This window comes from Miniopterus natalensis, chromosome 11 (assembly GCF_054644295.1).
Source record: "Miniopterus natalensis isolate mMinNat1 chromosome 11, mMinNat1.hap1, whole genome shotgun sequence".
Lineage (NCBI taxonomy): Eukaryota > Metazoa > Chordata > Mammalia > Chiroptera > Miniopteridae > Miniopterus > Miniopterus natalensis.
This window is the reverse complement of record NC_142091.1, coordinates 30,865,969-30,881,634: the sequence shown is the minus strand read 5'-3', so window position 1 is coordinate 30,881,634 and position 15,666 is coordinate 30,865,969. Positions and strand designations below refer to the sequence as shown.

Genomic DNA, 15,666 nt, shown 5'->3' with positions numbered 1-15,666 from the left:
TCAAAGTGTAACAAATGTGTTATAACTTAAAAAGACCCATAAATAATCTAATCAAAGCCCTTCACTTTATTAGGAAACTGAGGCCCAGATAGGCCCAGTGATTTGCCCAAGAACACTCAGATAGTGAGAGTAGAAAGACAGTAACCCAAGTTCTCTGGCTTCCAATTATGACTCACTCCTACGCCAGGCTTCCTTTCCAGTCTGACATGTTTCGTCTGGTTTCTATTATCCACCTGGTTCCCCCTCTGTTCTTGCTGAGAGACCTAACTTTCTTCCCCATCCTTTGTGGTATTTGTGTAGTTTCTACTCAGTCCCTTTGCCAATCAGTTCTAATTCATACAATTAACTAGCATCTATTTTCTTCTTAGATTTAAAATACCAGCAACTAAAATACTCTCTAAAACCTGAAATGTTTTTTAAGATGCATTTTGGAGGTATTCTTATGTTTCTGGATGTATTCAATAACCAGAGCATTTAGCTGTCAGTCCTTTCACGTATAATTATTTCATTGATTCTTACTGCACCCTCATAGGACAGGCACAATAGGTGCTATCTACACTTTACAAATAAAAATAGAGGTCTATTTAATCTAATCTGCTGAAGGTCACATGAATAATTAATGGTAGAGCCAAGATAAAACTCTGGTCTCTGACTGTGGACTTTTTGCTCTTTCCACTCTATCACACTGTCTTGCTTTTGATATCACACTTGGTTCTCAACCAGTATGTTTAACTCTTCTCTAAATATTTTTTCTTAGCTGTTCCACTATTACCTCAGATTTAAGATGTTAAAATTGAAGTCACCCTATTTATCTATTAGTCAATCTAAATATCCCCCTTTTTCTTTCTGACACCACCCAATTTTCAATCTACATAGTTACCAAGTCCTTTCAATTCTTTAAGTTCCTTCCTCTCTCTCTGATCTGATTAAAAATCCTCATTATTAAACACTGAACATACCTTCTAAAAGGGTTATTTAAAATCATTCAAAGGAAATAATAGGAATAAAATTAAAATGAAGGAAACAGACACAGAAACCAATGAAACAGAATTAAGAGACAGAAATAAGCCCACATGTATACAGGCAAGAAATTTTTGACAAAGGAGCCAAAAAAATACAAAGGAGAAAAGAAAAAAAAAAAAAAGCCTCTTCAATAAATGGCACAGTACTGGTAAAATTGGAAAGCCACATGCAAAAGGATGAAACTAGGCTGCTATTTGTCACCGTATACAAAAATTAACCCAAAATGGATTAAAGACCTAAATATAAGACCTGAAACAGTAAAGCGCATAGAAGAAAACATAGGTAGTAAACTTAGGGACCTTGGACTTAGAGGAAATTTAATAAATTTCACCTCAAAGACTAAAGCAGTAAAAATAAATGAATGCAGCTGTATCAAACTAAAAAGCTTCTGCACAGCAAAAGAAACCATCAACAAAACTAAAAGGCAATCAAACAAATGGGAGAAGATACTTGCAAACATCACCTCTGATAAGAGGTTAATATCCAAAATATATAAAGAATTCATACAACTCAACAACAAAACAAACAATCCAATTAAAAATGGGTAGAGGACATGAACAGACACTTTTCTCAAGAAGATGTACAGATGGTCAATAGATATATGAAAAGGTGCTCAACTTCACTAGCTATTAGGAAAATGCAAATCAAAACTACAATGAGATACCCCCTCACCCCCATAAGAATGGCTGTTATCAACAAGACAAGTAATAACAAGTGATGGAGAGATTGTAGAGAAAAAGGAGCCCCCATTCACTGCTGGTGGGAATTTAAACTGGTATAGCCACTATGGAAAATAGTCTGGAGCCTCCTCAAAAAATCAAGAATAGAGTTACCATAATCCAAATAACCCCTCTTCTGGGTATCTACCCCCCAAACTTGAAAACATTTATTCATAATGATATATGCACCTCTATGTTCATTGCAGCACTATTCACAGTGGCCAAGACATGGAAACAACCAAAGTGTCCTCCAATAGAGGATGGGATAAAGAAGATTTGGTACATATATACAATGGAATACTACACAGCCATAAGAAAAGGTGAAATACTGCCATTTACGACAATATGGGTGGAGTTTGAGAATATCACGCTAACTGAAATAAGTCAGGCAGAAAAAGTCAAGAATCGTATGCTTTCACTCATATGTGGGATATACAACTGAAAGCAACAAATGAGCAAACAAGCAAATAAAAACTCACAGACAACAATATGGTGGTTACCAGAGGGAAGGGTAGGTGGGGAGGAGGGAATAAAGGAATAAAGGGGGTCAACTACATGGTGATGAAATGAGATTTGACTTTGGGTGGTGAACACACAATGCAATATACAGATGATGTATTACAGAATTGTACACTTGAAACCTATATAATATTACTAACCAATGTCATCCCAATAAATTTAATAAAAAATGAATAAACCACATTAAAAAATATTTCTTCATCAATAAAAGTCTAAAACTCTCAATGGTATCTTTATTTTATTTTAATTTTTCCAATTTTAATTTTCTCACTGGATTTACATGATTTCATCAGTTCTGGAAAATGTATCTACAACCAATTTTGCAAACTGTATTTCCCTTTGTAACTTCAGGACTTTCCACATCATATGACAAAGTGGCAACACCATGATTCCCTTAAGCCCTTAAACCAGAGCAAGATGAAGTCTTCAGTTGAATACACTGCAGTGTAAGAAGCAGAAATCAGTTGTCTAAGTCTCAGTGATGGGAAAAGCATCTCCAAACATAGTGAAATTAGTCTAAAAGTTCCTGCTGTTTTTTTTTTAAAAAGAAGTGGGAAAATTTCCCTGCTGGACACAGATAAGGAATGCAACTGACAGTCATGTCTGATTCTGATTTCTATGGATTAAATCCTTTAAGGAAGGTATCTCCCACCTGACTAAATAGCTTCCAGGAGACAGTTATAAATTAAGCTATAGCCAAAAGTGGGCAACTAGGCAAGAATAGAGAGCAATTTAGAACACTAACACACATTTCTGAAGGATGTTAGAAAATCAGCCCTCAAAGTTTTTTGGGCAGATCAGGGAACAAATAAGAAATGCAAATAAGAAACCTAAAGAGTCAGTATGACACAATTTATTCTGTCTTAATTGACTTATGAATCCTCAAATCACTTTCTGGGCCTTCCCTAAATTGACTTGTTTAAAGTATGTGTCAGGAAAGATGGTGAGTGAACTCCCCAGAGAAAGTCTGGAGGTTTATTACACATGGCAGCTGTTCTCAGATTTTAGCATACAGTACTTGAGAATCACTTGGAAGGCTCATTACAACACAGATGTCTAGGTCTCACCCCCAGCACATCTGACTTAGTTGGTCTGGGGTGAAGTTCAAGTTTACTTTTCTAACAAGTTCCCAGAGGATGCTAATGCTGCTAGATGGTGGAGGGACCACACTTCAAGACCCTATACATTGGGTTGCCTAAATTTTCTCAACCTAATTCCTATTTGTTGTTCTAGATATATGTCACCTAAGTCTACATTTGTGTGGGTCTCATTACCTATTGCTGCCTAAAATACTTTAATATCAGTGGGTCCTCTATTTATGCAATATAATTTATTGTCTGCAATTACTGTCATAGAATGACTAGACTTAAGATCTGGAAGATCCCTTAGGAATAATCTGATCTAATACCCTAATTCTGAAAATGAAGAAACCAAAGTCTAGGGTCATATTTAACAGATTTACACAATTGTGATTTCCAAATTGGTGTTCGCTATCAACAATCCTTGAAGAGTAGTCTATGAACTAAACAATTACAATAACATATGATGTTCATACACTAATCATGACTATTCTTTTGCTTGTCATATAATTACATTTTTTCTTAAGATAATTAAGACAGTCTCACTGATGCTTATTTCAGTTCAACCAGAGCTTATTTTAAACAGTGACAAGTAGAAATCAGTAAGGCAGGAGCCTCTTCTTGACCAAGTGGTTTCCAGGCAAAAGAATGTTAGACTCAGTAATGTAATACAGGCAGAAACCCAAAGAAACCCTCAGAACTATCTGTAATAGAGTCCACCACTTCAATAAAATAAATGTAAGACTTACAATTAATTTCAGTGAATTGAAAATCTACTATTTGCCAGGTAGTACCAAACATGTTCATAGTCAGGATCTCATTAAAATCTCAGAACTACAAAGATAAAGAAACCAAAGCATTTAGAATTTAAATAGCATAGGATAGCAATATGTTTTCCTATGATAAATACACAAAAGTTTTCTAATATATTTGCCAGCACTTATTTAATTTAGCTGCTTGACAAGTTGGCACATTTGTATCCTACTAAGGCTTGATGACTTCATTTTCAGGAAGCAAAAATACAAATGCTCTCTTGGACAGATAAAAAGTCTAAAATTTTGTTTTCTAAGTAGTCATGAGTCCCGTATGGATGTTCACCCTCCTTCTCCCCTTTTGGAGAAAAACAATGCCACTGCCAAATTAGATGACTTTCTTCCTGGAAGCACATTTAGTTTATTATAATAGTCTCAAATAGTTTAAATAACACCTTTTATGTTAAACAAAATCATTTTTCAGCAAAGGAAAATACAGTCTTTTATCAATATATTCTATAAACTGTTCTCAAGTTCAATTTGGCTCTAGGTTCCATGGTTTCTTTATAAAGGGAGAGGCAATTCACCATACAACCTTTCTTATTTTAACTAAATTCCTCACAGCAATGATCTAAATTCATAATTGGGACTGACTCAGAATTTTCTCCAAATCCCAAGGCCAAGTCAACACTAGGAGGCTCAATCAATTGACAATGCCAGAAAATCAGTCCAGATTATAAGTGATAATCAACAGATAAACTGTTCCTTTACTGAGATTTCCCACTCATTGAATATTAGTAGATATATCACCCTATATTTGAAAGCAATTTGAAGGCCTATGGGGTCATAAGGAAGACTGTCTCTACTTCCTAGACTTAGAAGAAAGACAAGAAGAAACATCATTGAAGGTATATTTCAAGAAGCCTCAATAAATTCGATTTCTATGAAATAATCTCTCAAAAGAGTTTTATGTCTGCTTTAAATGCTTACTCCATGTTCATAAAAATAATTCCTGTGATTTGTTTACATTGTCTTCATAATTAAACTTGGTGTCTTTATGAATAAAATGGAAAATGGAACCCCAATTTATATCATTGAGCTATAGTAAAAAAGGGTTACCTTCTGATAGTTGACCAGAAATAAATTAAAGCTGAGGTTGCCAATTAGTAAAATACTTGTACTTGGAAATACAGTTTCCGCGAGCTCAAGCTCTTGGTTTCGTCATATAAAGAACTATGGCCTCTTTTACATTGACCTGTGGATGACTTTGATTCCTTGTCTTGGATAAGTACACAAGATGACTAAAGATGCAAGATTGAAGTAGTTTTCAGATTCCATAGGGGAAGCTATTAAAAAACAAACAAACAAACAAATCGGAAAACAAAAGCAGGACCTAAAAACCACCACCAAAGCACAGTGCGAGAGTTTTTCTGGAAAAGGCCCGAACCAGATAAGAGAAGAGAGAAGTGAAGTAGCTTACAAAAAGTCATGTGATCACCAACAGCTTAAGAATATACACCAAAAATACAGAAAACAAAAGTTTCAAAAGGAAAGCATACAGTCTCTCAAAATAACACACAATGTCAACTCAGTAGCAGGGGAACCCTGTAAGCTGACCAGGCCAAAGCCAGAAGTTAAGTTATATCCCATAGAGAACAAGACATATCTTGCCCATTAAACATAGAAACAAAGAAAATACTCAAACACTTACACTGGTCTTCTTGTCAGCTTCATTTCCAAAACACTGATTGTCTTTATTCTGTTCAATCCATGAAGCATTTTCCTTTGGTCTACTGCAACCTGTAAGCTAAAAAAAAAAAAAAAAAAAGTCTTTCAAATTTTTACGTGCACATTACAATGTCTAAGAGCTGAATATTATTACATATTGCTTGTGTCGGTTTTAGAATATGAATACACTGTTTAACCCATTTTTATGTTGCTCCCAAAGAGAAAACATAACATGAGACAGTTATTCAAGGGCAAGTTTATAGATTTCAAAGCGTTTCATCAGGGAGTGAACTTGTATTATTCAAATGTAAATTTATGATCTGGTAAAAGCTGAACTTGGTTCATGGGAAGAGGAAGATAGAAGGGTTGATGGCATTTTATGCAAGTTTCCACACTTGCGGGAATCTCCACTCTGCGGTACCCTCTGGAGCCCACAGAACCAGCAGAGGCACTGAGTGACTTTGTTCTGGACTATCTTTTCGAGGACCTTTGTGTGACTATAATGTTGGATGATTGAAATAATAAGTTTTCTCATTGACCATTCTAAAAGATTTGTGTTCCCTAAACTGAGGGTTAGACTCCATTGTGTTTGAATGTATCAATTGCATTGTCCTGTAAAAATCAGGGCTTGAGGAACTGGTTCAAGAAAATGCTTCTGGCTACTGCTATTGTTGCAAGTAATAAAGCCATTTGTCTTTGCCCTTGGAGTCTTCTGACAGCATCCATGAAATTGGGTTGCAAGTAGAGTAAAATCCTAGGCCCTTCACAGTTCTTGACAGTTATAGTGACAAGGACAGAGTGCTGACAGAGTCATGATTTTCTGGATCCTATAGCCTCAGCTATTCCAAACATTAGAACTACCTAAATCCATTGCACTGGCTGATGGCACTTAGTATGTTATCTTTCCAACATCTTTTTTCTACCCCACTGGCACTCAAGGTCCAAGGCCAATTTTTATTCCCACGGCGAGGCCTCCAGTAAGTTCACAGTGCTTCCTCAATACCTGAGCTCCCCTGCAATCTGCCATAAGACCTAGTGTGAGTGGCTTTACTTTCTGTTGTTCAAAGTTGTTATTATACTGACGATGCCCCGTTAGTTGGTGAGTCAGAAGATCAGCCTGCAGGAGTGGGTAAATAAACTGACAGAATTGAGGGGCAATCTGGGCAAATTCTCTCTAGCTGTCAAGGAAAAAACTGCTGCTTTTTCGTCTCAACCTCAAAAACAGGTCCAGTACCATACTGGACTCTAAATACTGGAGAAAATACAGTCTTACTTGGACGTTTGACTCGGTCTTTATTGTCAGCTAGTGCACAAACCAGCATCCATAAAATGAGGTCCAAATCAACAGGCTATGTTGGAAGCTCTCGGCAAGCCATGGCACACTCTCTACGTCTGCAGCCACAACATTAGTGAGTCCTCTGAACCAAAAGCCTTTATGAGTAAGAGAGGCTGACTGGAACCTCTGGCAAAGGGAGGCAGCCTCCACCCCAAGTCCCCTGAAGCCAAACCCCGGGCTCAATGGGATCCTCAATTCACAGAGGTTTACACTAAATGCCTGGACTTGCTTCACTAATGGTTTCGCTAAACTGAAACCAAGTGTGTCCTCTGGGATGTTGATTCTGTTTGTTCTCAGTTCCAGCTCTGCAGAACTGAAAATGGATGTGGTTCCTCCATTCCGGGGGCAGAAGTCAAGGCTGTTCGCACAGCTCTGGCCAGTATGCTTCCTGGATCTCAGGAATGGACTGGCTTTCTGTGCTTTTATATCCCTGCCATTACTCCTTCCACTGTTAGCATCCTGTCAATTTGGCTCACAGAAATAGTAATTTTATTCTACACTTCTATACTTTATTCTTGTAAAAATAAAGACTTTTGATTACTCTTGCTCCCAAACTAGCAATCTACTTCTGACCCTCTTCCCAGAATCAATACTCTTGAAAGACGTAATAGTTGTAACAGTAACAATAAAGAATAGTTTAATGAAAAATTATAAACTAGGTGGTTGGAGGGTATGGATAGATAGTTTATATTCATTTCATTTAGATTGAAACAGAAACCTACGAAGCGGGCACTATCATCCTTACTTCCTAGGAGAAAAAACAGAACCTAGTTCTGTCCGAGGGTGAAGTCTATGCGCATAAGCACTGCACGAAACTCCTGCGCCACTTCCTTACCACTCACCTACCCTTTAACCTTTCAAATTGTGGTCCCCAAACTACCGGCATCAGCATTACCTGGGGAGACTTGTTAGAAAGACACATTCTTGGGCCTCAACCCAAGAATTCGTAAAACTGCCTACAGTGGGGTACTGTGATCTGTGTTTCTTGTGTGAGTTTGACACATCGAGTTTGAAAGCCACTATCTATATGTCAAAACGTCAAATGATTTCAAGTGCTTAAAATAAGTAAAGTGAGCCAGGTGCAAGAAATATTTAGGAAGAGATGGATGGTCCTTGGAAAAAACGAGAGCCCATGCCCTGTCTAATAAGAGCAGTCTCTAGTCATTTCCACGCATTTTTGTTGCAATGAAAAACCCAAACCTAACGTCGCCGGATGTTTAAAATTTTCAAGAGAATTTGCAAGTCTGAACTTTTATGTGAACTACCTTGAATTTTAAATGTTGACAAAAAAGTATATATATTTTTTAAAAACCATATGAGCTAACACAGAGTAGATCAAACGAAATATAAGCTTAGGCTGGAGCCTGCGTAGGGCAGCCAGTCTGTGAGTTTAGTTTCGGCCTCAGAACCCGACCATTTCTTCCCTGAATACCGACCTGTGACTTTCTTTTCAGGCTCTGAGCGCTGCCATTTCTTCCCTGAATAGCGGCCACCCTCCTAAACTCACCGAGGCTCTCCTGGTCCTCGCTGGCTGCCTCTTCCTTCCTTCCAGCGTTTAACATCATTAACTACTTCCTCCCCTGGAAACTGTTATCTCTGCATTCGGAAGCGCATCTCTCCAGTTGACGCCCTATCTTTAGGGTGACTGATGGCTCTTCCTTTCAATTCTTCTTCCTCTTTTTAGCACCTGAGCTCAGCTGTTTTTCCAAGATTCCTTTCCTGGACCCTCACTCCAAGACTCTCGAATCTACAGAATCTGTCCCCTTATTTCTAGTCTTACATTTTCAATTACTTCCTTGTATTGCCTCTAAAAATCACATTGGTACCTCAAATCTGTTTGATCTAAATGGAATCATTTCCTCTTCAGAACCCACATCTACTCCTGGGTACCCCATTTCTGTCACTACCCAATGTTTTAAGGACTACATACATGCCTCCCTTCTCCACAAAGACTATACTAATCCTGTTTTTCCAGTTAGATGGAGCGCTGTCATGTCTGATGCCCTAGGGATATATACTTTTTCTTTACATTCTTAACAATGATTAATACAACTGTTTTTTTATAGAATAACTTAGAATATAAACAACAGGAAAAATGAATTTAGCATTATTTTTGTCTTATCTACTCAAGTAGATTTTAAGCTCCTTGAAGGCAATTGGTATCCTTCACGTGCCTGAACAAAATAAATGTGCATACACAATTACTAAATTACTTAATTACACTGTTCACACAGGTGTATTCTACATTACACAATGTCCTGACAAATATTTACCAACTTTACTTTAAATCGATCCATCTTATTTATATATATTACATATATATATAGAAAAGTTTTCTACTTAAAAGAATCTTTAGCAAATGTTTTTTAAATCTGTAACTCTTCTTGTAAGATAAATAAGCACTCACCTGATTTAAGTGTTTTATAGTTTTGTCTTTTTAACTTATTTTATTTGTTTGTTTATTTATTTAGACGATTTTGCTCAAACCTGGAATTTTTTTCTTTGAAAATGAATGTTAGTATTGGTGAGCATCGTGCACAACATCAGTGTCAAGAACCAAAAGCCTTATAAACTCCCAAAACTAAGTCAAAGTTGCTCTGTGACACCAGCCACTGAAAGCACTGACCCCTCCCATCCTCTGTGACTGAACTGGATAGATTAGCCAGAGGCATACCCCAGTTGTACTCTGGAGTCATCCAATCCTGTTAATATTTCCTAGCTTTTATATTTATAAAGCACCTAGTTTTACTTCACTTTGTAATATCTTCAGATATAAGAAACATTGCCCACTACAGGACTGTGAGGTTGAATACTTTTTCATGTCATAGGAAACAACATGCTGCTTGCTTTGCAGATTGTAGCTCAGCTTTACAAACTGATGCATTTAAACTATAACTGTTTCCTTTTGCAAAGAGAAAACTCCATTATTATGTATACCTTGAGGATAAAGGCCTCAGGATTTCTTTAGAAGCGGAAGGGAGAAACAAACTAGGCATTCCCTAAGAGCTCAAGAGGAGAAAGTATCAGTTTTCAAGAAAGGTCCTCAGCCTGTTTATTGATTTAACAAATATTCATCAAATTCTATTACACATGGTCCATAAACAACAGAAACAACAAAATTAATGTGAAAAAGAAAATAATATGTATACAAACGTCACTGTAAAATCAGGTAGAAGGCTATGAGCATCATAAAAAGTGGGGACAAAGTGCTCTGGAAACTCAAAAAGGGATCAATTCAACAAACATTTCAATAACACTCTGCCAGAGCTTGAAGGAACTTAGAGGGAATTAGGTGAGACAATTCTATAAACTGATCATCTGAATTCAAGTTTGAAATACAGAAACATACAAAAAATGCCATGAAAACAAGTTGGACATTGGCAGAGCCATGAGACCATAAAGCAAAAAAAGGTAGTTGGAGAACTACATTTATCTAATGTTGATCAACCATGAGGCAAGGAGTTTTAAAAAATAAAATAGAAAAGGTAATACACAGAAACCAGTTTAAGAGTGTCTTAGACTTTAAGCCAAATAATTTAGATTATCTCATGGGAAACAGGAAACCAAAGAAGGGTTGAGGGGAGACACAATAGGGAAGTAGTAGAGGAGCCAAATGGGAGAAATATTTAAAAAGTTAAGATCACACAGACATATTAGCCTTATATGATATTTATATTTTTTTCTTAATTTTAAAATGCATTTTTGAAATAATTTCAGGCTAAGAAAATGTTGCAAAAATAGGACAAAGAATACCATGTTCCCCTCATACACATTTCCAAAATGTTAACATTATAAATAGCTACAGCACAATTATTAAAATCAAGAAAATAACATTGATGTATAAAGCTTATTCAGATTTTACCAATTATCCTCCTAATGTCATTAGATTTTGGTACAAGTTCACTTATTACATGATTTTTACCTTTTTTTAATTTTCTTTCATCTGGAACAATTCACAGTCTTCCTTTGTCTTTTAAAACCTTGGTATCTGAAGAGTACTGAACAGACATTTTGTCAAATGTTCTTAATTTGGGTTTGACTAATACCCTTTATGATTAAATTCAGGTTATACATATTTCATGACTTTACCATAGAAGTGATAATGTGTGCTTCTCAGTGCACATGCTGTTAGTCTGTCTCACTGACTGGCATTGTTACCTGTAATTGCTTGGCTAAAGCGGTTCTGCCAGGTTTCTCCACTGTAAAGTTAGTATTTTCCCTGAGCAATTAGTAAGAATCTAATAGAAGATAATCCAGTGTAGGTTAAATCCTGTTTCACCTACTTCACTCACTAATTTTAGCATTCATCAATCATTCTTGTTGAAACTTGTTACTCTGGGAGTTGTCAGCGGTAGTTTCCCAATTCTTTCATTCCTTCTGTGCTTGTTAGTTGGCAGAAGAAGAGCTTTCTCTTCTTCATCTGTTTATTCATCAATTCACATAATTTTACCAATATAAACTCATGGATTTTCATTTTATTGTATGGATCATAATCTATTGCTCAAATTGTCCCATATTTGCCATTGGGATTCCCTTCAAGTTGGCCCCTGTGTTATCTTCATTAAGTTTTGAGCACTTTTTTTTTTTCCCATTGTTTTTTTGTTTTTTGGTTTTTTTTTTAAGAGAGACTGGAAGAGAAGGAGAGAGATGGAGAGAGAGGAAAAGAGAGGGAGAGACATCAATGTTAGAGAGACATATGGATTGCCTCCTGCATACGCCCCGACTGGGGCTGGGGATCCAACCTGCAACCCAGGTATGTGCCTTGGACCAGGAATCGAACCTGAGACCCTTCGATGCCCAGGTTGACACTCTACCCGCTGAGCAACACTGGCCAGGTCTTGAGCACTTTCTTACTTTCTGGCAGAGTGAGATGTTTTACGCTCGTCTTGTACTTTATTTCTTTGCCCCGGTCTTGATAACTATACAAAAAGATATAGTCATAGAAGTGTTACTCTCCTATTCTTTTTACTCCAATATAATCATCCTCTTTAAATAACTAATATCTGACCAATTCTTCCTATTTTGACTCTTGCACAAGTAAAGAAATATATATGTGTGTTTTTATTTCACCTAACATGAAAGATAGCATGTGATAGGCATTCCTTGGCACTTTGCTCTTTTTACTTTAACAATATATCCTGGAAATAACTCTATATTAGTTCATAGAAATCTCTGTCATTTTTTGCATACTTGTACTGCAGTTATCCAGACTTTTTAAAGATTTACAATAACAAAGACTCCTGTGTTCAGCCATAATAGAATATGTGGTACTGGATAAGACCAACTATCATAAACTGGAGGAAAAAAATACATGAAGCACTTAAGATTCTGGACAACAAGCAATGCAAGGCTGTGATTCCCTGAGAAGACAGAAACATATAAGTAGAGCCACACAATTCCTCTGACTTTCTGGCTGGAGGTACTTTCTGCACTGAGGAAGTAGTAAAGGCCAAATAAGTACAGTGGCCTCTCTGAGTTGAAGCAGTTTAAGATCAAAATTTAGAACTGCAAAGGAGCTGAAATTTGTAGAGCAAGGTACCAAAAGGAGAAATCTCAGAGGAGAAGTTGCTCTGGAAACTTGCATAGGGTTTCTCTTAAGACTTTGGCTTAATAAAATGCTTCACATACAGAGAGAAAAAGTCTTCAGTGCCTGACATAAAACAGTTTCTGGGGACCTGTAAGCTGAAGAGATATTTTAGAGGTTGCACAGTGCTGATAAATAAGCCATCTGACCAGTCAGAGAGGAGAGAAAATACACAACACTCCAGGAATTCAAATTGAGGACCTGGAAAGCCATGCCTTAGGAATAGAGTTACCCTATACTAAAAATAATGGGTATTCCAGACCTGCTATAGCAAAGCTTTAAAAACAAACGTTGAAAGTATTATATTCACCTGTCAGTAAGTTAACTGCCTGCCCAACAAAATTCAACAGTATTTAAAGGTGGACAACAAAATCCAAATTCTCAAAATGAAGAATTCATACTATTCAGTATGTAATCAAAATTTACCAGCCATGCAAAGAAGTATAAAAATGTGACCTATAACCAAGCAGGGGCTAGGGGGTGTCAAATCAGCACAAACAGATCCAAACATGCCATAAACATTAGAATTAACAAATGAAGATTTAAAAATAGCTATTACAAATATGCTTAAGGATTTAAAAGAAAAGTTGAACATAATTAGTGAACATATAGGAGAAAATTAATAGCAAAATAAAAGTATATAAAAAAAACAAACAGAAATTCAAGACCTAAAAAATTCAATATACAATTAAAAAAAAAAAATTATTGGATGGCTTAACAGTAGATTGGATACTACAAAAGAAAATAACAGTGAGTCTGAAGATGAGGCAATAAAAATGATCAGAGAGAGAAATTAAAATACAATTAAACACCTACAGAAAATAACTCACTGCCATATATATAACTGAAGTTCTAGAAGAAGAATATATAAAGAAGATTGGGGTAGAAAAATATTTAAAGAGATAGTAACTGAAACTTTCCAAATATGATGAAAAACATAAACCCAAAGATCCAAAAATCTCAACAAATCCTACAGAGGATAAACACAATGAAAGCTATACTCAGGCACATCAAATTCAAAATTCAAATTAATGGAAACCAAAGATGAACAAAAACAAATCTTAAAAGCAGTAAGTAAAATGGACATATTACAAACTGGGGAACACCTAATAGAGGTGATAAAAATGGAATTCTAATAAATATTGAATTAGTCCAAAAATAAAAAGCAAGAAAGAAAAAGAAAAAACACCATGGAAAACGAAGTCAACTAAGTTGACTTCTGTATTACAGAAATCAAATCTTACTCCACCAGTGATTTGAATAAAGGAAAACAGAACCATGGGATGATAAACCAGAGAGAAAAATGTTAATGACTGAGAGCTAATCTGGACTTAAAACCTAAGAACTATTTCTTCATCTGAATTTGTTAATTTATCAATTCAATATCTATATACATACACACTGACCACCTAGTCTGTCTATGCCAAGCATAAAAGAACCACTGTTGAATAAAACAGGGCCACAATCTTTTTTTTTTTTTTTTTTTAAATATATCTTTATTGATTTCAGAGAGAGGAAAGGAGATAGAGAGAGAGAGAGAGATAGAAACATCAATGATGAGAGAGTCACTGATCGAGCCCGCAGCCTGGGCATGTGCCCTGACCGGGAATCGAACCCCGATCGCCTGGATCCTAGGTCGACGCTCAACTGCTGAGCCACGCCCGGCAGGGCCAGGGCCACGATCTTTAAGTTGAAGATTGCCTACTTGAGAAGGCAGACACTGAACAACTGGCCATAGAACCCTGTAATAAAATCTGTGAATAGTGCCTGGCCAGTGTGGCTCAGGGATGAGCATTGACCCATGAACCAGGAGATCTCAGTTCGATTCTGGGCTCGATCCCCAGTTGCGGGCATGCAGGAGGCAGCCGATCAACGACTCTCTCTCATCGTTGATGTTTCTATCACTCCTTCCCTCCCCCTTCCTCTCTCTCTGAAATAATATATATATATTTTTAAAAATCTGTGAATACTTCTGCTGAGAGACAAGTGTCAAGAGGATAACAAAATGCTAATTAATGTATGCCCAGACATTTAATGAAATACAAATATTATACTCTTTACTTACCAAGCCTACAAAAATATAAAATTCGAAGAAGTGTTAGCAAAGGTTTGGAGAAGACGTATTATTCTTCACAGCAGGAGTGGATATAAATTGGTATGAAAATTCTGGAAATATCTTTCAAAGGCCTTGCAAATACAGTTACCCATTGACCCAGTTATAAGACCTGATTTTGAACTGCAAGAGGCCAAATGGGGCCAACCACAAAATTACATACAGGAATTAATTCCCATGAGTTTATACTGATAAAAAATGAATGAATAAACAGATATATATATATAAGGGGAAAGGGAAAGCTCTTCCTTATAGGGAAATGCCAATTAAGAAGTACAGAAGAAATAAGAAAATCACTAAGTGGCAGCCTCCATAGTGATAATTGGTTCCGGCAAGAATGATAAATGAATGCTTAAGTTAGTAAATGGAAATGGGTGAAACAGAGGATATTTATTTAAACTCAAAGCATCTCTTACAAAATTCTTACTGATTACTCAGGAAAAATAGTAACTTTAGACTGCAGAATCTGGAAGCTATCTAAATCAAGTGAACGAAAATGAATATAATCAATGGTTGGACAAATAGATACTTTCTGAAATCATGTATCCCTTTTGTAGTTCTTCTGCCAGATATGCTTAATCTGAATTCAATCATAAGGAAACACCAGAAAAACTCATATTAAAAACTATTTTACAAAATAAGTATTCTTGGATAAAAGAAAAAGCTTTTAAAGAATTGACCAAGATACGTAAATATAGTTAAATATGCATTCAGATACATGGCAGTAAAACTGATAATCATCAGAGACAAAGAGAAAATCTTAAGAAATGCAAGAGAGAAAAGACTGATTGACTGCAGGCAAATAATTAGAAT

General features: G+C 36.3%; 1 protein-coding gene across 1 annotated transcript in view; it reads right to left on the bottom strand.

Moving 5' to 3' along the window:
• Nucleotides 1-15,666, bottom strand: part of DLG2 (discs large MAGUK scaffold protein 2) — a 1,615,022-nt gene that overhangs the window by 1,349,377 nt on the left and 249,979 nt on the right. The window contains exon 4 of the mRNA XM_016206846.2: nucleotides 5,804-5,899. Coding sequence (XP_016062332.2) covers nucleotides 5,804-5,899 — 96 coding nt within the window. The remainder of the gene's footprint in view (nucleotides 1-5,803; nucleotides 5,900-15,666) is intronic.